The sequence below is a fragment of the Salarias fasciatus genome, chromosome 18 (assembly GCF_902148845.1).
Source record: "Salarias fasciatus chromosome 18, fSalaFa1.1, whole genome shotgun sequence".
Classification (NCBI taxonomy): Eukaryota; Metazoa; Chordata; class Actinopteri; order Blenniiformes; family Blenniidae; genus Salarias; species Salarias fasciatus.
In genome coordinates, this window is record NC_043762.1 from 5,072,644 (window position 1) to 5,094,951 (window position 22,308).

The 22,308-nt window shown below is 48.1% G+C and overlaps 1 protein-coding gene across 1 annotated transcript in view; it reads right to left on the reverse strand.

Moving 5' to 3' along the window:
- Positions 1-22,308, reverse strand: part of st18 (ST18 C2H2C-type zinc finger transcription factor) — a 52,747-nt gene that overhangs the window by 21,519 nt on the left and 8,920 nt on the right. Inside the window, exons 2-9 of the mRNA XM_030114991.1 lie at positions 18,040-18,130; positions 17,495-17,919; positions 9,481-9,615; positions 6,328-6,418; positions 5,880-5,972; positions 4,800-5,008; positions 3,842-4,023; positions 684-929 (exon numbers count right to left, since the gene is read on the reverse strand). Of these exons, the coding sequence (XP_029970851.1) occupies positions 684-929; positions 3,842-4,023; positions 4,800-5,008; positions 5,880-5,972; positions 6,328-6,418; positions 9,481-9,615; positions 17,495-17,919; positions 18,040-18,130 (1,472 nt within the window). The remainder of the gene's footprint in view (positions 1-683; positions 930-3,841; positions 4,024-4,799; positions 5,009-5,879; positions 5,973-6,327; positions 6,419-9,480; positions 9,616-17,494; positions 17,920-18,039; positions 18,131-22,308) is intronic.

Here is a 22,308-nt window from a genome sequence, read left to right on the forward strand (position 1 = left end):
GCCTGAGACAAGCATCGATTGTGGAGTTGATACAAGAAATTTATCTGTCTGTCCTGTCTCCTTTTCTTTCTGTCCCTCACCCTGACCGGTACAGCAGAAAGCCGCCGCCTCTGAGCCTGGTTCTGCAGGTTTCATCCTTTTAAAAGGGAGTTTTTCTTTTCCACAGTCGCTTCTGCTTGCTCATGTGGATCTGTTGGGTTTTCTCTGGAAAAGTGTCTACAAATGGCTATGTTGTAATTGGCATTAGATAAATAAAGCTGAATTGAATTGAATCATCCACACATCATCCATCCATCCATTTATCCATCCATCCATCATCCATCCATTCATTTGTTAACCCACACTCAGGTTACTGTGCAGACACATATGGAGTTCAGACAGAGCAAATGGAACAGAGAGAATGAAGGAACAAACAGAACAGACTGAATACATGGAAAAGAGAACAGGGTGAACAGACGAAACTTGAATTTCTTGAGCTCAGAAAATGTTAAAAAAAAAAAAGATCAAATTCAACTTGAAAAGTTTGTTAAGTCAAAAAGAATTTCACACGTCCAATATTCCACAGCTGGAGTCAAATTAAAAGTGCTTCAATTATCTTTGAGGAGAATTTCCTGAGACTGTTTCATGTGACGTCATGTTCACACCTTCAGTGTGTTCACAGTGGTGTAGTTGTGTAATTGGACCTCTGGTTCCTCCACGGCATGGGCTTTGCTGAAGTTGATGGCGATGTGACCGTTCCAGCTCTCCCGCTCGCACAGCGGCTGGTAGAAGGCAGGGCTTATCAGGACGGCGCCCCCTTTGGGTGCAGTGGACTCTGGAGGGGACAGTGGTTCGTCCTGAAGAGTCCTGGTGGACACGTTGAAGTTTTCTTTGCTCTTCTTCATGCTTAGGTCCAGAGTGCCGTTTTCATCCACCTCGATGAGCATGTCCTACAGACACAACCGTCAGCCAATCAGATTCATCCAGCAGGACACCTCTCAACCCCTCAGAGGGCTCAGGCCCAGGAGTGACCCCTGACACCGAGAGGTTCCAGAATCAGCTGTGACCTCTGACCCCCCAGAGGGTTCAGGACTAGCAGTGACCCTTGACCGCCCTACAGGGTCCAGTACCAGAAGTGACCTCTGACCCCATAGAGGGTCCAGGGTCAGCAGTGACCTATGACCCCCCAGAGGGCCCAGCTGTGACCCCTGAGCCCCTAGAGGTTCCAGAATCAGCCGTGACCTCTGACCCCTCAGAAGGTCCAAGGCCAGCAGTGACCTCTGACCAAGTGTGTGTGTGTGTGTGTGTGTGTGTGTGTGTGTGTGTGTGTGTGTGTGTGTGTGTGTGTGCCGTCTGCCTGCAAAACAACATTGACTGCAGGGCTACGAGTGGAGGACAAAGAAGACCATTCGGCTGTCTCCGGTGAAGATTGGCTGCCCAGAACAGAACCTAACTCCTCAACGTACACCGTTTCATGGCTAAAGGTAAAGTCAACGCGACGTCCGTTGCAGTATGAAGATGACACCGCCCTTGTAGTCCTCTCAGAAGAGGACCTACTGGAAGTTCTGTCTGCTTTTTCAAAGGAGTACCAACAACTTGGTAAATTTGCTAAATCCTTCACCAACCGCCACCGGACAGCTCTACACCTGTCCTGCCCCCAAACATCCTCCCGGAGAGTGTGGATCACTTCCAAGATGTTGTTGGACCACTTTCCAGATCTTGGTGGACCACCTCCCAGATCTTGATAGACCATCTTTCAGATCTTGGTGGAACGCATCCCACATTTTGATGGACCACCTCACAATCTTGGTGGATCACCTCCCATATCTTGATGGAGTATCTATCAGATCTTTGTGGACCGAATCCCAAATCTTGGTGGACCACCTCTCGGATCTTGATGGACCATCTTTCAGATCTTGATGGACTGCCTCCCAGATCGTGGTGGACCACCTCCCTTATCTTTGAGCATTACCTCTTAGATTTTGGCGGACTGTTTCCCAGATCTTGATGGACCACCTCTCAGATCTTGGTGGACCATATTCAGATCTTGGTTGACCACCTCTGATATCTTGGTGGGACAAATCCCAAATATTGGTGGACCACTTTCCAGATCTTGATGGACCATCTCTCAGGTCTTGGTGGACTACTTCTCAGATCTTGGTTGACCACCTCTCAGATATTGGTGGACCACCTCTTAGATCTTGGTGGACTGCTTCCCAGATCTTGGAGGATGACCCCTCAGATTTTGATGGACCACTTCCCAAATCTTGGCAGTCTCTCCTACTCATCAGAAGCATGGAGGATGGACTCCACCAAAGACCTGAGGAGGCCCAATTCTCCACCTTCACTGACACCATGGTTCAAAGCTCAGATGGACTGGCCATGTGTCCCCAATGGTTGACTCTGACCTCCGAAAACAAGTCCTTTACTCCCAGTTTGTTAAAGGGAAGCATTCCCCAGGAGGCCAAAATAGGAGCTTTAAGAGGAATATCAAGATAAACATGAGGAAGTGTCACACAGACAGGAACCTAGAATAACCTGGTCTACGTCAGGGCTGCACTGTTCAATGATGACCTCCAGGATGACGCAGAAGACAAGCCCAGACTCAGGAAAGAGAGAGAAACTACCAGACAAGCCCCACCCAAACCCACTGTCAGGACCAACTGTGTCCTGCTCCTTGGGCTGGGTCTCTCTTCTAACCTGTGTCCATGTCTGTCCCGTGGACATGAACGCGCCTACAGGTGCGAGTGTCCCCAGCTCTTCGGCCCCCCAATGGCAGCGGTGGAGCTACCCCCGCCTCGAGCTTCACCTCCAGAGGAAGTGGCAGCGTTTCACCCCGACCCACGATTCACCACCGTCCATGACGGCCTGCCTTTCACGTCTCTCAGACAGGGTCCTGGTCCCCGCCTGCCTCCTGCCTGTAGCTTGTATTGTCCCCCTTCCTTTCCCCCTTCCGTCCCTCCTCCTCTCCTCCCCCCGTCCTGCCTTCTGTCCCCCTCTATGTCCCTCATAAGTCCATGTCTTGTCTCACCTCCTGTACCCCTTCTGTCCTCCTTCCCGTCAACTCACCTGTCCCTCGACCTGTCCTCCTTCATGCCCCTCAACCTATCCTCCCTCCTGTCCCCCTTCCTGTGCTCCCCCCGTCCCTCCTCTTGTCCTCCCTCCTGTCCCCTTTACTGCCCTCCCTCCTCTCCTCCCCCCCCCCCCCCACCCCCCCCACCCCGGAGACCGTCCTCTCTGTTGTCTTATAGACTTTAACATTTGAAGCTTCCTGTTCTGTTGACCGTGGATCTCTGCAGGTTTCCTGAGCTTTGTTAGTTCTGTTAAGAGCTGTACGATCTGCAGGCAGTGAGCTGAGTGTGTGTGTGTGTGTGTGTGTGTGTGTGTGTGTGTGTGTGTGTGTGTGTGTGTGTGTGTGTGTGTGTGTGTGTGTGTGTGAAACAATGCTGGATTGAACAGTGGATATGTTAACTCCTTTATCTGATTGCTTTAATCCCTTCGAATGCTCCTAAAGAGTCTCTGGTGGAGCCTCTCAGCCTCTCCTGGATCCAGTCACACAGAGAAATATCCGCCGCCATCTGCGGCGGGTGGCGGCGCCACCACATGCCAGCTGACGTCCAAACTAAACACAACACCACATGTTTTGTGAGGAGAACCACGTGAACCCGGCTCATTGTCTCCCAGTTCCTCGTGTCTCTACACTAATTTTCGCTGGTGTACATTAAAGCCCGGAAAGAGGAACTCCTCCTGTTTGTGCCACTGCCGAGCTGAGCACCGAGTGCCAAATTCACCGTTTGATGCCACGCGCTCACCAATCAGAGCTCCTGTAAAGGGACCACATCGAGCGGTCTGATTTCATTACCTTTGTGGATGACGCCAGAGGCCGGCTGCCCCCCACCTCCACATTCTTCCGGTAGCGAGTGGACAGGTTGAGGATGGCGGCCGTGGCCGCCGCCGCCTGGAGTCCTTCGTCCTTCTTGAACTGACCAGAGGAGGAGAGACGGACCGCTGCTGGCCCCACAAAACCAGGATACTTCTGAGGGGCTGAAAACAGAGAGCGAGATCGTCTGACAGCTCACAAACCATCGCAGACCTTCAAAAACCCTCACAGATCTGTACAGACCCTCAATGACCTTCACAGACTCTCACAGACCCTCACAGACCTTCACTGACCCTCATAAATCCGCTAAGGCTCTCATAGATCTACACACATTTTCATAGGCCTTTACAGACCTTCACAGACCGTCAGAAACCCTCACAGAGCTTCAGAAAAACCCTCACAGACTTTCATAGACTCTCAAAAACCCTCTAAGACATCCTCACACATTTTCACAGGTCCTGACAGACCATCACAGACCCTCAAAGACCTTCACAGACCCTCTAGGACAATCACAGATCTTCACACATTTTGACAGGCCTTTACAGACCTTCACAGATCATCAGAAACCCTCACAGATGTTCCTAGACCATCAAAGACCTTCAAATACTGTCAAAGAGCTTCACAGACCTTCACAAACCCTCACAGACCGTTAAAGACCCTCACAGATCTTCACAAAAATGCTCACAGACCTTCACCAACTCACAAACCCTCTAAGACTGTCACAGGTCTTCACACATTTTCACAAACCCTCACAGACCCACACAGACCCTTTAGGACCCTCACAGACTATTAAAGACTCTTAGAAACAGAGGCCCTGAAGGGGGTCAGACTAACAAGCTTATTCAGCTGTTTTCTGGTACTTAGGCCTGTTTATCTTCTCATCTTTGAGTCTGTTTGACACAAAAGGAGCCGTCGGCTCAATTGGGGTGTCAGGACTCACAGTCGGGGAGGTGCAGCGCCTCCAGGTCCTGGCAGCCCCCCATCAGGGGCTGTTTGCCGAAGACTTGAGCGTCGAAGCTGGCGTAGTCGAAGCGGAGGCGGGTGAACTTGTCCAGATCTTTGGTGAGAGAGTTCTGAAGTGCTGCTACAGGGTGAGAGAGCTGGTAGTCCACATGGTCCACCTCCAGCCGCTTCATGAAGCCAAACGCTCTGCGGGGGTGGGGTTCAGAGTTAGTGTTGTTTCAGTGCGTGGCACTGTTGTGTCACTGAGTGTCAGTCTCTTTTCAGTGTGTGTCAGTGATACTGTTGTGCCAGTTTGTGTGAGTGTGTGTCAGTGTTGTGAATCTGTGAAAGTGATTCACTGTGTGTTAGTGTTGTGTCACTGCTTGTCAGTGTTGTGTCAGTTTGTGTTAGTATTATGTCAGTTTTGTGTCAGTGTGTGTCAGTGTGGTGTGTGTATGTGTCAGTGTTGTGTCACTGTGTGTCAGTGCTCCTGTTTTCACCTTAAAACACACTCCAACCCAAAGCAGAACCATTTGCAATTTAACAGGTTTTATACAGAATCTTAGTAAATCAGCTCCATTGTTTGGAGGCTGAGGATGCCAGAACCCCACACACACTCACACACACACACACACACACACGGTGTGGGGTGTGCCAGGTTGCCAGACTAATTAATATAGTGGGAGTGGGCGAGCTGCCCGTGATGTTTCCACAGGGAACAAAGAGCAGGCTGCTTTTATCAGGAGCGCACACACCATACACACCACACACACCATACACACTGCACACCACACACCACACTGAACAGTACACTCACCACACTGCACAACACACACCACACACACCACACTGCACAACACACACCACATTGCAAAACACTGAACTACACTGGACTAGACTGCACAACACTGAACTACCGTGAACTACACTGCAAAAGACTGACCTACACTGCGCCACGCTGCACTACACTACACCAAACTACACTGAACTACGCTACACAACACTGAACTACAGTGCACCACACAGAACTACACCACACTGAAAACACTGAACTGCAGTGCAGCACAGCATTGCTTACCTTGATGAGCGCTCAGCTGTCTGTCGGCACTTCACGCCTTCGTCCTGAGGTTTGGACACTTTGACGGCGGCGGCGATGGGGCAGCCGGAGAGGCTGAGTGGAGGGAATCGAACATGTTAGGTAGTTAGAGTCCTCATAGTCTTCATACAATTTGAGTGTTTGTGTGTGTGTGTGTGTGTGTGTGTGTGTGTGTGTGTGTGTGTGTGTGTGTGTGTGTGTGTGTGTGTGTGTGTGTGTGTGTGTGTGTTCTTGTACACAGTGAATAGTGAGGACCAGAATGAGTTTTTAAACCAACAGACTGAGGACATTTTTGCCAGTCCTCACTTTCTGACAGACCATTTTAAGGGTTAAGACTTGATTTTGGACTTTGGGTTAGAATTAGGTTTAGGTGCCAGTTACAGTGCACACTTGGGATACACAGGAAGTGGCAGACGGTGCGTTGGGATACCTGCGGTGGGTGCTACGGTTGCTGTTGACATGTCCTCTACCAGTGCACCCCGGTGTGGGACACTTCAGGACGTTCTCATGCATGGCGAGGACTGAGAGGAGAACACAGAGGACACCGTTAATTTCACACACACACACACACACACACACAAACACACACACACACACACGCACACACGCACACACGCACACACACACGCACACGCACACACACACACACGCTGATTTTTCAGTTGTGTTCTCTTCCGGTCAAACTGATTGAGAGTCCCTGCTCAGTGAAAAGTGTTAATCCTGTGGATTCAAGTGACTCCTGAGTGGATAACCAATACTACAAAACCAAAACTAGAAATGAATAAACTTTTTCCTTCACTGAAATTTGAAAAAACAAAAAAAACAAACAAAGACAAAACAAAAATGTAACTGAAAACTACAGAGCAACAGAACCGTGACCAAACTGACTGAAAGTAACTCAAACTGTAAAGGAACTTTCAGTTTCTGTGAACCAACGGCAGATTCCAGTTCGTCACGTGACGTCTTTGTCCCTGTCTCGCTGTGTCTCTGTCTCCGTCTGTTTGTGTCTGTGTCTCTGTGCACTCGGCTGGTGTCTTGTCCCCCAGCAGATAGAGTCTGGGTGAAGCTCCAGAGTCTCACTGAGGACTGACGGTCAGTCAGATGAGAACCTTGAGGTGGGACCTGGTGACATATGTGGCTCATTTCTGAAAGGTAAAACTACATGAAGGTTAAGGTACTGCAGCGTCCAGCAGGGCCTTTCAAAGAAAGGAGGGTTCCTCGTCTCTGAAGAAGCTATATTGTCTCAGTTTGGTGTAACGGCGGTTACTCTGGGATGTAACCACGGCAACACTATGACAAAAGACCATCAATGGGACTGTTCCTTCATTCATTCTCCAAACGTCCATTCAGGGTGACTCCTCCCTTCCTGGTCCCAACCCTACTCCCTCTCAGCCAATCACCTGCTAACTCGCCCTGAAGATGCATTCAGGGATTCTCAGAGGGTAGGAAAGTATAGAGCATCATCCAAGGTTAAACACGATAACGCAACAGCAGAGATGTCACAATATATATAAAAAGTCTACCCATCTTCAGCACACACACACTCCCTCAGCTGCAGTGCATCGACTGCTCCTGGGTATTTACCTCCACCCCGGAAGCGGAGGGTGGAGGTGGAGCTCCGAGTGGGGGTGGTAGTTCAGAGTGGGGGTGGAGCTCAGAGTGGCGATCCTCTGCTGGTAATTAAATTATTTTTTCTATTTCATCACCACCATAAGTTTACTGCAAGAAGATGCCTCAAAATAAAGCGATGCAGTAGGAGGAGCTTCAAAATAAAGCACTATGGTCGGAGGAGCTTCAAAATAAAGGACTACAGTCAGAATAAAGGACTACAGTCAGAGGAGCTTCAAAATAAAATGGTACAGTTGAAGGAGCTTCAAAATAATACACGGCCATCCTAGGAGCTTCAAAATAAGGTGCCGCAGTCTGAAGATCTCCAAAATAAAGTGCCTTAGTCGGAGAGCTTCAAAATAAAGCACTACAGTTGGAGGAGCTTCAAAATAAAGTGTTAAGGTTAGAGGAGCTTCAAAATAAAGCGCTACAGTTGGAGGGGCTTCAAAATAAAGTGGTACAGTCAGAGGAGCTTCAAAATAAAGTGTTAAGGTTAGAGGAGCTTCAAAATAAAGCGCTACAGTTGGAGGAGCTTCAAAATAAAGTGGTACAGTCAGAGGAGCTTCAAAATAAAGTGTTAAGGTTAGAGGAGCTTCAAAATAAAGCGCTACAGTTGGAGGAGCTGACTGTGGTGAGCAGAAGGAGCAAAAGGCCTGAGATTAGATTGACATGAAAGCATGATGGTGTTGTTCCTCCGGATCGCAGGAATAAGCTGACGGTCCGACGGAATCTGGAGAAACGCTCTGAATGAAGCTGGATGTAAAGACCGGATAAATCCAGAGATGCTGCTGGTGCCAGAGAACGGTTTGCAGCGATAACTGCTGATGAACTGTGAATGAGAGCAGTAAATCCTCCCCGGTGAAGACGAGCGAGGCTCTGATCAGCAGAGGAAAGCAGACTAATTCAACATGTGAGACAGACTGAGCTTCAAGATGAAGAAGACGTTTGGTAAATAACTGCAGTTCCTCACATTGAAGCCTATAGAGCAGAGATCCTGCAGAGACAGACAGGGAACAGAACGTCTGCCTCATTGTGAGAAACGCTGTCATGTGGCTCAAATGTAAATAGCTTAGTGCAAAGAGGAGCTGATTATATTCTTCAAACCCGGCGTGCCGCTAAAGGTCCGCTCTGTATCCTTAGAAACTTCTTTTCTCCACATATCCTCCAATTAGTTTGTTGGAGTTGTCTATTTATTTTTGAATACTGCGTCGGCTCGGCCTTTGATTTGCAAACAGCGCCTGCAGACTGAGAGCATGTGCTCCTCTGAAAAAGTTAATTACTTTTTCTGTTCCTTTTGTAACATTACTGTTTAATGTTCAGTGTTTGTGGAGTTATATTGAAATGACTTAACAATCGCCAACGTGTGGGGGAGAAAACACACGTTACAACGCATTAGGATGAAAACAGAGGAGAGAGAAATCCTTTAAGTTTGTTTGAAAACTTTGTGAACATCTTTGAATTGAACTGAATGTATAAGCAGCTCTTTGTTGTGTTTGGACTCGTACTAAGAGGATTTCTGCCTCTGCTGCTGATTCTAAAGTGAAACAACCCGTTTCTGTGGGTCTGAATCACTGTTCGGTTGAACGAACACACAGGTGCAGGTTTTCTCTATGAGCGGACCTCATATGGACAAAACTAAGATGACACAAAGAATATAAAAGAAATAAAGAAATGACAAAGGAACATGAAGAAGACGGTGGATGTTCAAACTGAGACATTTAATGTCTTCATGGAAAACATGAGTCTTCTCTAATGGCAGGGTGTTGAGCATTGCTTCGTTCTCTCTTGAGCTATGTCACTGCCAACTGGCTGATGTTCGGATCCTATTTACTGACCACAGAAGTTAGCTATAACAACAATCAGTCAGTCAGTAACAGAGTCCAATAAACAAGTAATATGCAGCTTGAACTTGCATTAACTATGACAGTAAGCTGGAGGGTGAAGGGCGGGTTCAGTGCGGTGTGCAGGGACTCACTCTCTGGGGGGACTCGGACTTTGTGTGGGCAGCCGGACAGGCTGCGGTGGTGAGGGTACAGACCGGTGACGTGACCGGTGCCGTCACAGCCCGGTGTTGGACACTTGATGTCCTTTTTATCCGTCCGTGTGGAATCTGCAGGAGACAAAGACAAGTCAATGAAACAACTTTAAATTCAACAAGTCCAAGAGTTTGACCAAAGTCTCTGATAAGAACTCAATGTTCGTCTTCTTTGGTCTACAAGCACTGTAGTATATACTCGCTGTTATGCAATCTATACTCTGTAGACTATACTATCTGTACTTTATACTCTCTGTAGTCTATATTCTCTGTTCTGTAGTCTGTACTCTGTAATCTAAACTCTCTGTTCTGAAGTCTATACTCTCTGTAATCTATATTGTGTTCTGTAGTGTATACTCTCTGTTGTCTATACTCTGTTATGTAGTATATACTCACTGTTGTATATACTCTCTGCTCTGTAGTCTCTACTCTCTGTAACATAATCTCTCTGTTCTGTAGTCCATACTATCTGTAAATTATACTCTGTAATCTATACTCTCTGTTCTGTAGTCTATACTACTTGAAGTCTATACTGTCTGTATTGTAGTGTCTGTCCTGTAGTATATAATCTGTTTTGTCATCTATACTATCTGTAATCTATAGTCTCTGTTTTGTAGTCCATACCTTCGGTAATCTATAGTCTCTGTTCTGTAGTCTATACCTTCTGTCATCTGTAGTCTCTGTTTTGTAGTCTATACTCTGTAGTCTATACTCTCTGTTGTGTAGTCTCTGCTTTGTATCTGTATTCTCTGTTTTTGATACTCTTTGTAGCCTATACTATCTGTAGTCTGTACCCTATGCCCTGTAGTCTATACTCTATGTAGTCTGCACTCTGTTCTGTAGTCTATATTCTCTGTAGTCTATACTCTTTGTTATGTAGTCTATACTCTCTTCATGTCCCCCTCTCCAAGCGCATGGCTTCTCAATCGAGTATTGAGTGAGATCTATACCCTTCCTGGTGAGACTGTTTGCGCTCTCCTTCCCCACCCTGTTGGTATAGGCCGTGGCTGTTAGCAGTGTGATGAGCATTAGCCTCTTGCTGCTGCCGGTGCAGACCGCGTTAAGGCTCCCTGCCCCCGGCTTATTGGCACTGATCCTCTCTGTTGACTGAAGCTGTTATTGTCAGCTTGTGCCCTGTGGCTGGTGAAGGCGGCGCTTGTGTCCCCCTTTCCCAATGTGTAGTGTTTCTATCGAGATCTCAGAAAAAAGAGGGGGCCACCCTGCGGCAGTTCCCTATCCTTGACGTAGCTTCAGTTAACCTGTACTGGCCCTGTGTGGGGCGCGTCCTGTGTTTGCTCTTTAAGTGGCATCAGCGCTCCCTTCCCTCAACTTATCGCACACAGGCTGCGGCACTTTGAGTGCAATGGAAGATGCTCGCCATTGTCACCTGTGAGGGGTCTGCTGCTGTGGTTGAGCAGCAACTCACCACAGAGCTTGATGAGGTCCCATTTACACAGACCGCAGCCTGCCACTCCTGCAGATGAGGGGTGGTCAGGCCTCCATAGTGTCAGAACCGCAGTCCTCATCGGTGGCTTGGAGCTCACTGGGTGATACAGTAGGTGGCTCGATGCAGACTGTCATGCAGCCTTAGAGGACTTGCTGAGGGAGATACATTCTGAAAGAGGGGCATGGTGCCAGACATTGGTTCAGCTGCAGTGGACAAACTGGAAAGAATGAGGCAGCAGCGCTCAAGTCTCAATAGGAGCTGGGCTCCTCAGAGGAGGCCTGTGGCCCCTCTGTTGTTCCACGTGCACACCCACCTCCTTGGTTATCACATCACCGGGTGCTATGGTCTCCAGTGACCTCCTCAAAGGCCAAGCACGGGTTTTCGCAACCCTGGCTGATAACCATTCAGGGGGGAATCGTTTACATCTGTCGATCAGAGCGAGGCCTACTTTTTTGACTCTATTGCGCCTCAGCACAGAGCATTTCTTGGTTTGAAAGTGCTGCCCTACCTGGACGACTGGCTGAACCGTGTGCGGTCATGAGCTCAGGTGGTCCAGGATACTTCCATGCAGTCCTGTTAGGCCGCAGGGTCATTCTACAGCCATTTTATCTGAACCCTTCTCAGAGGGTGACCTTCATTATGATGACCTTGGACACTATGATCACGAGCGCCAGGCCATCCGCTCTTAGGGTGGACATTGTTCTTCATCTCCATGCACTTTTCCAGAGGAACAGACGATTGCTGCACATGGCTGTCCTGCAACTTCCAGGCAAGCTGACGTCCATGACAGCTGTGGTCCCTCTGGGTCTGCTGTCCTTGCGCCCTGTGCAGGGGTGATTGAACAGCTCCCACTGCGATGCCAAGTGTCACCGTCACTGAAAGTTCAGGGTTTCACAGCCATGTCTCCTGGCCCTGGCCCCATGGGGGGACATGAATTTGTTGTTGGGGGGTTTCCAATTGGGTGTGGCCCCGGCTCAACATGAGCCCATCACCATAATCCCAGTCTCTCAGGATGGGGCACTGTCTGGCAGCACAGGACAGTTCAGGGACAGTGGTCTGTGCTGGACAACACAGACTCCCTCTCCTGTCGGCGTCCTCCACCTGAGAGTGGCAGCAAATTTGGGGTGTTTTCAGCAGGTCGATCTCATCACCTCAGAAATTTCGACCGATGGGCAACTTTGGTTCTCCCTGAGGGGAACCACCAGGTCCATGGATACCATTCACCATTAGCAGGTGGCCAACCATCTTCTACCATTGGGTGTGTGCTCCATCAGAGCGGTGTGCAAATCTTAGGCCAGTCTGAGGAGAGGACCCCTGGACCACATGCCGCTGCCTCCTGGACGACGCCAGGCATCTTTTTCTAGGTTTTACAGAATGAATGCTCCACATCCTCTGGGTGTGGTCCTGGGCTCTGCAGAGGCTTCTCAGTGAGGTTGGTCTCTGGGATTCCTCGTAACGGTGCTGGTATGAGTCATTCAGTGCTTTAAGTACTGCCGTCTGGAGGTCAGGAGGGATGAAATAAGATGAAAGTTACGAATGTAACTACGGATCTATGAATCCCAGATGACCGCCAGAGTGTTCTGTCAGTCAGAATACTCATGATCATGCGAGAAGATTCTGTAAAAACCAAAACTGCCATGACACCAGAAAGTAATAACTTCCTAGGGTTATCCAGGGGTCAGAGGTGACATTGTTGGCATACATACTTGAAGGGAACATTGCGTGCTTTCAGCACCGCCTTCTGGCGGTCGGGAGGAATTCATTGAACCGTAGTTAGGGACCGAGCCCGAGGGCGAGGTGGCCTCAACTGAGGCCACCTTGCCTGAGGGCAAGGCCTCTATTGTTCTTCCGGTGTTTCTTATTATTATTTTACTGCCCGGAAGTAAATTGCCTATTTGAGCCCCTCAACATGCACGAAAACTCACCAAATTTGGCAGGCACATCCAGACTGGTGAAAAATTTTATAAAGTGGAAAAATTAACCCCATAACCCAATTGGCTCTCTAGCGCCACCTAGAAACAGTAAAATAGCCACAGCAACCATTAGGAATGTCGTAGAGAGATCAAATTGATGTGGATGCGTTCGTCTCCTCAAGATCTAAAAATCTCTCATTGACAAAAATGTCCTAAATCGTACAGGAAGTCCACTATTTCCCTTTCAGTGTAAAATTTGGCAAAAAATGACTCCTCCTTTAAAAATTATCTGCTCCGAGACCGCTTGTCGTGGAGACGTCAGGTTGGTGCCAAATAAAAGAGGACAAGTTTCTCTTCCGACGATGTTCAAAACTTTTTCAAAAGTCTCAGGGTGTGGATTTTATTAACCCTTAAAGTTTGAAGTCTGAAAACGCACTTGCAACACTACAATGGACAGTGCGACCCGCACGAATGTCGCAGAGAAATAAAATCAACATGGATGAGTTCGTCTCATCGAGCTCTACAATTTACCAAGAGACATACCTATACCTAAATCCAACAGGAAGTCCGTTATTTCCTGTCAAATCAAATGTGCCTCAAAACACTTTTCACTCAAAACAACTAATATGGACTGTTTCACCCTTCACAGTGTCGTACAGAGAAAAGAAACATATGCACGCGTTCGTCTCATCGAGATCTACAACTTACTCACTCGTACCCATGACCTAAATCAAACAGGAAGTCCGTCATTCACACTTTTATTGTACATTTTTGCTCAAAAACTCTCTCCTTCTTCATCAATTAAGCCTCCCGTTTCAAAACTATAAGTCTGACTGCTCTGAAAAGCTCTACAGTGAAAGACAACTAAATTTCCTATCACTTTCTGACATTGTTTGCTCACTTTGGTCCACGGAAATGCATTTCCCCAGCTGTTTTGACCAAAGAGAAACTGTGTGTCTGCCGAGTCACACTCTAACATCATGTGACCTACTTAAGCCATATATGGGCATAGAGCCTCTGTGGCTGGTCTCAGACCAGCTGTAAAACATTCTGCATGTTGTACCGGCTTTCCACAGTAGATGGCGCACCGTGACCACAAATCACACATGACTGAAGCAGCTGTTCCCCTGCAGCAGCAAGCCACTGAGGTAGCAACACTTGAAACACATTGGAATGATCTAAACAGCTGTCACCCTGCAGAAATATCACCTGATACACACCATACACCTGAAATCAGTCTTTAAGCAGGTGGATAAATGATGGATAGATGGATACGTGGATGCACAGACAGACAATGGGATGTATGGAATAACGCTACTCTGACACTCAAATGGATATTCAGGTGGGAGATGGGAGATGCTAACAGCTACATGTTAGCGGATGGGAGATGCTAACAGCTACATGTTAGCGGATGGGAGATGCTAACAGCTACATGCTAGCGGATGAGAGATGCTAACAGCTACATGCTAGCGGATGGGAGATGCTAACAGCTACATGTTAGCGGATGGGAGATGCTAACAGCTACATGTTAGCGGATGACAGATGCTAACAGATACATGTTAGTGGGTGGGACATGCTAACAACTCCATGTTAGCAGATGAGAGATGCTAACAGCTACATGCTAGCAGATGCAAGATGCTAACAGCTACATGCTAGCAGATGGGAGATGCTAACAGCTACATGTTAGCGGATGGGAGATGCTGACAGCTACATGTTAGCGGATGGAAGATGCTAACAGCTACATGTTAGCGGGTGAGAGATGCTAACAGCTACATGCTAGCGGATGGGAGATGCTAACAGCTACATGTTAGCGGATGGGAGATGCTAACAGCTACATGTTAGCGGATGGAAGATGCTAACAGCTACATGCTAGCGGGTGAGAGATGCTAACAGCTACATGCTAGCGGGTGAGAGATACGAGATGCTAACAGCTATATGCTAGCGGATGGAAGATGCTAACAGCTACATGCTAGCGGATGGGAGATGCTAACAGCTACATGATAGCGGATGAGAGATGCTAACAGCTACATGTTAGCGGAAGGGAGATGCTAACAGCTACATGTGAGTGGATGGGAGATGCTAACAGCTACTTGCTAGCGGATGAGAGATGCTAACAGCTACCTGTTAGCAGATGGGTGATGCTAACAGCTACATGTTAGCGGATGACAGATGCTAAAAGCTCCACGTCAGTGGATGGGGGATGCTAACAACTCCATGTTAGTGGGTGAGAGGGTGCTGGAAGTCTATGGAGGAGCAAGGTTCCCAGTGACTTGGACTTCGGTCATCAAGGCACGAGGACGACCTCAGTCGGGCCACCTTGCCAGAGGGCGAGGTCCCGTCCAATGCCGCTTGCGGCTTTAATTATATTTGTAACTTTCACTTCATGACCTTGATCAGCTAGATCCACCTGTGTCCTTCATTTCCCATCCTTTCGTCATCGTGGACACAAAGTGCATCACTGAGCAGCTGCATTCAACTTTCCACCTGGATTCTGGACAAGTGGAACTGAATTGTTGACACTGCACAGTGAGCTCTACCTTCCAGCAGTACAGTGGTGTATGTTCAGCAGCCGTGAAGGCTGGCAGCCTTTTTGGCTCAACCTCTCTGTGAATCAGCGTCTTCTGACATGAAGACACCACAGCATCAAAAAACACCACAGAACTCGTGTCACCGACGCACATCTGCTAAACTCTGTGCAAGTGGCAGTGTGAAGACACACAGCGGATTTGGATCCACTGGTGAGAGGCCTGCAATGCCAGCCCCCCCTCAAACATGACACAGTGTGTTCACTTCAAAGTGGGTTAATGAATGTAACAGAAGGGATTTTGTTCAAAATGCCACTGACGTGGTCACGAGTTCAGAATGTAAGACGACTTCTTTAAAAAAAGATCAAAGTTGATTTTTCTTCAATAAGAAATAATTGCTGACATTTTTAAATTGTGTGACACAGTTCATAATTAGCTCAATGGTTTGTCAGCGGCTGGTGAAATATTAAATGTAGAGACGATCATATGAAAATAGAATAATAGAAATAAAGGGTTGGATTTTTATGATTGGTTTTCTATTCTTTCAGGTTATTGTAGATAATCTGTGTGAGAAATCATGAATGTGGTCAATGTCTTTACAGAGAAGAGTATCATTAAAGTTAATATAGAGCTAAAGAAAACAGAGCTGAGTTATTTCAGAAGAGTTTATCAATCTGATAGTTGTTGGTACGACTCTGTATCCACCAAGTGACTCGCCGTTTCTAAAACACCTGCTCCAACTCTCCATTTAATTCTAATTATTTCACTTTAGTGACATATTCATAGTTTAACTTCATTTTGTTCCGGGTTTTTTTTCAAGAACTCTCCCAGGGAAGAATAAAGTATTTCTATTCTATTCTATTCTAATAAATCTTTAATACTTTTTTTATTGTGTGGAAAAACAAATCAAAATGAAATGTTTTTTTTGGGCTTCTTTTACTCCTGCAAATGTTTACCCAGCAGTGAAACACAGACTGGGGTTCAGGGGTTCAGGGGTTCAGGGGTTCAGGGGTTCTCGGGTTCTCGGGTTCTCGGGCTCTGGGGCTCTGGTATTCTGGGGTTCAGCAGGATTCGGAGCTCAGGGGTTAGTGGGTTGTGGGTTTCTGGGGCTCAGGGTTTGTGGGTTAGGGTGTTCAGGATTTCTGGGTTTCGGGGTTCATGGTTTGTGGGTTTTGGGGTAGGTGTGTTCAGTATTTGGGGTTTCTTTCAGCAGTTGTGATGCTGATCAGTCATGTAGAAAAGAGTGAAGTGTGTGTGTGTGTGTGTGTGTGTGTGTGTGTGTATGTGTGTGTGTGTGTGTGTGTTCCTGGACCGATACTGTACACAGGTCAACAGATTGAAATATCATGTAAAGCCTCAGACTTCTGTCACAAAAAGCATGAATTAATCTGAGGGTTTAGTTCAGCGCAGCGCTCACTTCTTAATGCCCCCGTCCGTGGAAAGATTACATCCCGGATTAACATTCAGCTGCAGGCATTTGAAGAATCACAGGGAAACATGAGAGGTACTTTAGGAGGATTTAAGACTTATGGTCACGTTAAATATCCTGTTGATTCCTATCAAAATCCAATATTCTGAGTAGCAGCAATTCCATCAGTAAATTTGGTTCTTCTTTATTTTAGTCTGTTTATTTATGACTTCACTTGTTGCCAAAATGTTTTTTAAGAGGATTTCCTCCCTCTGATTCCACCGCTGAGACCATCTTTTATTCCTCTTCATGTTTTTGAGCCCAATTTTCAAAATCACAAGTCTGTGCAATTCACAACAGATGAAGTCAGAACGGAGCCTGAAGCAGCTCATCAGCTTCAGCTTCCACACAGCCGGTCCCGGCCAGAAGAAACATGACTGAAGCATTCACCTCAGACAGCAATAACCTCAAAGAAGCGGTTCAGCATCCCGTTTGACGACAGAACGCTTCGTTTCCACGCCTGAAACTTTGACTGAAACAAGCTGTGATGAAAGCGGCGGAAATGGGAGTGTGGGCGACGAGAGCTGGCGTTGAGCTGAAACCTTCCTGGAAGAAGTGAACGTTGGTGTGACGTGTTGCTGTCTGGTTGGTGCGGTGGTACCTTTGCCTCCGGGGTAACTGAGCTCCATCATGCGGTGGTGCCTGCGCTCGCCGGTCATCTGCTCCAGCAGGAAGCGGTCCATGTGGCGGTAGGCGTGGTGGAGGACCTGCCTCTGCTCGCTCTGCAGGGCGATGGCCTGCTCCAGCAGGCTCAGGTTCACGCTGCCGCGGCTCGCCCCGTGGAGGCCCAGCGTCCACCCGTCCAGCCGCGCAGTCCGCTCCGCTTCCTCCTCGTCCTCGGCGGAGAGCGGCAGGTACCCGGGGACCCGGGCCCGGAAGAGGCCGGCCGGCGCCGCGGGGCCGCCCGCCTCCGGGTGGGGCTCCTCCTTCACGCCCAGGGCGGAAAGCTCCTCGGGCGCTCTGGACGGGCTGAGCTTGGCGGACGGAGGCAGCGGATCCCACTCGTCCCTCGGCCCGCCGTACGGACTCCGCGGAGACGACGCGGCACTCCTCCCGTCCCGACTGCACTGCTCCTCCTCCTCCTCCTCCTCCTCCTCCTCCTGATGGAGCAGCTGGCTGTCCTCCCCCGCCACTGGAAGCTCGGACAGGTCGGGCTCGGCAGGAGGAGAGCTGACGGACGCCACCTCCGACCAGCCGAGGGAAGCGGCCGACGTCTGATCTGCTGCCGGGAGCTCATCTGGAACAGGAAGTGAACAGGAAGTGAACTGCGAACAGGAAGTAAACAAGAAGTGAACACCTCTGGTGGGAACGCCTCTAACCCGGGGTGCAGTTTGAACACAAACATCTCCAGAACCTTTCTGAAGTCCACTGCCGGGACTTCTTCCACCTGGTGGAGCAGTGGTTAGCTCGACTGCCTCACTGCTCTAAGACAGGTTTGATTCCCAGCTCGGGTCTTTCTATGGATTAACCAGTGTGTGTGTGTGTGTGTGTGTGTGTGTGTGTGTGTGTGTGTGTGTGTGTGTGTGGTTGCAATCTTCCTCTGATCCTGTTAGGGTTTCACAATTTTCCTTTTTTTTGTAACAAAAACATGTTTTTAAGGGTGAGGAGGATTTAGAAACACATGCTGTCATCTTCGTCTTCATCATCATCATCTTCACTACATGTCACAGAACATATTTCACACACCAACAATCTGAGTGCATTGTTTCCTCCAATCAGAGGAGATTACCAAGGATTTACACACACACACACACACACACACACACACACACACACACACACACACACACACACACACACACACACCTAATTACAATCTGTATGCAACATGTTGTCTGATTAAAAAACAAACTGATGTTTGCAGAAATGAAATGTGAAAAATGAAAAACATCAACAAGGAGATGAAGGAGACACACACACACACACACACACACACACACACACACAGCCATTTTAAAACATCTGCATTTTTTTTAATAATTTGATTTTTACACTTTTAAGGATTAACTGCTTCAACTGTACATTAGCAGTTTGTAATTTGTATTTTAAATTTAGTTTCTTTTGTTTTGTAATCTGTTTGCAGTTTCTAGTCTATTTCTGAAGATCTGTGAAAATGACTTTGAATCTTTCAAATCTTCTATTCTTATGTTGGTTCAGTTGAAGCATAATAAAACAGACCAACCTTGTCAGTCAGCCTGTTAGCCTGTTAGCCTGTTAGCCTGTTAGCCTGTTATCCTGTTAGCCTGTTAGCCTGTTAGCCTGTTAGCCTGTTAGCCTGTTAGCCTGTTAGCCTGTTAGCCTGTCAGCCTGTTAGCCTGTTAGCCTGTGGTGTGGTTAAAGCAGATTACAGAAGAAGTGCTGCAGATCTTCCTGAGTGTGACACTGATTCAGCTTTAATCTCTTTCATGCTGCTCAGTGCTCGGACTGAGGTGGAGGGAGGAGGTCAGGGTGGGGCGGCCAGGTGAGTGGGGGGGGGGGGGGGGGTGCAGGTGAGAGGACACAAGGTGGGGGGGGGGGGTGAAGGTGAGGTGATCTGATCCTTCCGTTTCATGTGAGACACTTCATCCACACTGCGATCAATGGAGGTGATGACCAGTGACGAGCAGCAGCAGGCGATCATGTGGATTGATTGGAGTAAATCTGAGCTGATCCTCTTTGGACCGCCTCGGTCCTGGACCGACTGGAGGCCTCAATCCAGACCAGAAAGAGGGATTCCATAGATGGAGATCAGGATTGTGAGAATCAGCTTTATCAGAGCCCAACGTAATCTTCACAAAAGAGCTTTAGCTTCACACAACGAAGCTTTTTCCTTCTAATATGCTGATTTATCATTAATGCAGCCCCTCAGCCCCTGGACACCCAGAGCCTGGACACCCAGAGCCTGGACACCCAGAGCCTGTGGACACCCAGAGCCTGTGGACACCCAGAGCCTGGACACCCAGAGCCTGGACACCCAGAGCCTGTGGACACCCAGAGCCTGTGGACACCCAGAGCCTGGACACCCAGAGCCTGGACACCCAGAGCCTGGACACCCAGAGCCTGGACACCCAGAGCCTGTGGACACCCAGAGCCTGTGGACACCCAGAGCCTGGACACCCAGAGCCTGTGGACACCCAGAGCCTGTGGACACCCAGAGCCTGGACACCCAGAGCCTGGACACCCAGAGCCTGTGGACACCCAGAGTCCGTGGACACCCAGAGCCTGGACACCCAGAGCCCGTGGACACCCAGAGCCTGGACACCCAGAGCCTGGACACCCAGAGCCCGAAGACCAAACTGAAAGAAGAAAACGCAGAAAAGAACTGCTGGTGGAAAATCACACACACACACGCTCCCTTCACAGCTCCACACACACTTTGTCCACCACTACACACACACTCCCGCCACACTCTGTCCACTACTACACACACACTCCCTCCACAGCTCCACACACACTCTGTCCACCACTACACACACACTCCCCCCACGGCTCCATTCAGCCGTGCAGTGTAATGAGCTGCTCACATTAAGTCTAATTATGTATCAGAGAGAGAGAGAGGCCCAACAAAAGCAAAGCTAAGCCACAATTACCTTTGTTGCTTAGCTACATCGTTAAAAATACACTAAACCAAAGCTGACTATAGAGGGACACACACACACACACACACACACACACACACAAGCAGTGTTGAGGCCTTCTCAGAACCAATTGTAATAAAAATGTATGTCATGTCATATAAAGGCTCAGTCGTTTAAGGGCTTGGATTGGTCTGTCCTTCAGTCAGAAGGTTGCAGGTTCAATTTCCCATCTGTCCACATGTCAAAGTGTCCCTGAGCCAGACTCTGAACCCCAAACTGCTGCCAGTGGATGGGTTGAGCTCTGTGCACAGAAGCTGCCGTTACTGGTGTGTGTGTGTGTGTGTGTGTGTGTGTGTGTGTGTGTGTGTGTGTAATCCATTCATCACTTTTAAAGTAAAAGTACTCAGTCATTACTCTAAGTTCCAGTTTCATTTTTTTCAACACAGAAGATGATTCAATCCTAAATGTTCAGCTTGGTACAATAAACCTTTCATGAGGATCAATCTCCTACACCCACCAAACGTCTGACGTCAGGAAGGCGTGCAGATCAGGTCTTATTGGGTCGGTCAGTCAAAAACCAAATCTAGACGTCCGCAGAACGTACAAAATGGATCCAAGATTCAGACGTCATTACTGGACCTTTTTTGACGTCATAATGACCCAGCTGGCATTCAACCGACCTTAAACGTTGAAATTTAGTTGACATAATGTCAGTTGATGAAAAACGTCAGAACAACGTTGACACTCAATGGTTGAAGTTGTGTCGTAAACTCACTGTGGATTCAACATTGAAATATCAACATTTTTTAGATGTATATCTAATCGTCAGTATTTTTAAAATCATGACTTCTAAAAATTTAGCTGAAATATGTCAGCCGAAAAACAACGTTGTTTCCACATCCAGACACGTTGATAAATTCACCATTGAAAAAGTGTTTATGTGAATGTTAACCCCGCCTTGTATTTCTTTTTCTTTGAGTCTGTTTGTTTTCATTGTCTCGTTAAGACAGAATTATGTCTGATAAAAGAGCCGCCCAAACGGGTACATTTAGTCGTAATTTCATCAAATTGTGAAACATTTGTAAAACCACCACTTTGTTTTGTGTATTGCACTATAATTCAAATAGTTTTCTTCAAACTAGTGGTCACCCTCCCATTTACAGGTTAAACACACAGTGAACAACAGGTAAGGCTGAGGCTCGCTGGACAGTAAGTTGTGAGTTCAAAACCCGAGTTTCACCCGACTGTGCTGAAATGCCTGAACCTCCAACTGCAAGCCCAGTGGTCAATTTAGTTTATAATTTGCTGCTGTGCTGCTCAGTTTAACTAAAACCAACTCCGCATTGGAGGTCAGCACGTCAGATTCGGACCTCCGTATGACGTCCAATAAAGACGTAATAAAAACTTTCATTCTGCACCTACAGCTGACCTGATATGGAGGTCAAAAAATTCCATTAATTATACGTTATTTCAACGTCACATTGCACAGTGGGTAGTAAATAGAGGACCCTGAGAAGACCTGGACCCTGAGGGGACCTGGACCCTGAGAAGACCTGGACCCTGAGGGGACCTGGACCCTGAGAAGACCTGGACCCTCTGAGAAGACCTGGACCCTGAGAAGACCTGGACCCTCTGAGAAGACCTGGACCCTCTGAGAAGACCTGGACCCTGAGAAGACCTGGACCCTCTGAGAAGACCTGGACCCTCTGAGAAGACCTGGACCCTGAGAAGACCTGGACCCTCTGAGAAGACCTGGACCCTCTGAGAAGACCTGGACCCTGAGGGGACCTGGACCCTCTGAGAAGACCTGGACCCTGAGAAGACCTGGACCCTGAGGGGACCTGGACCCTGAGAGGGC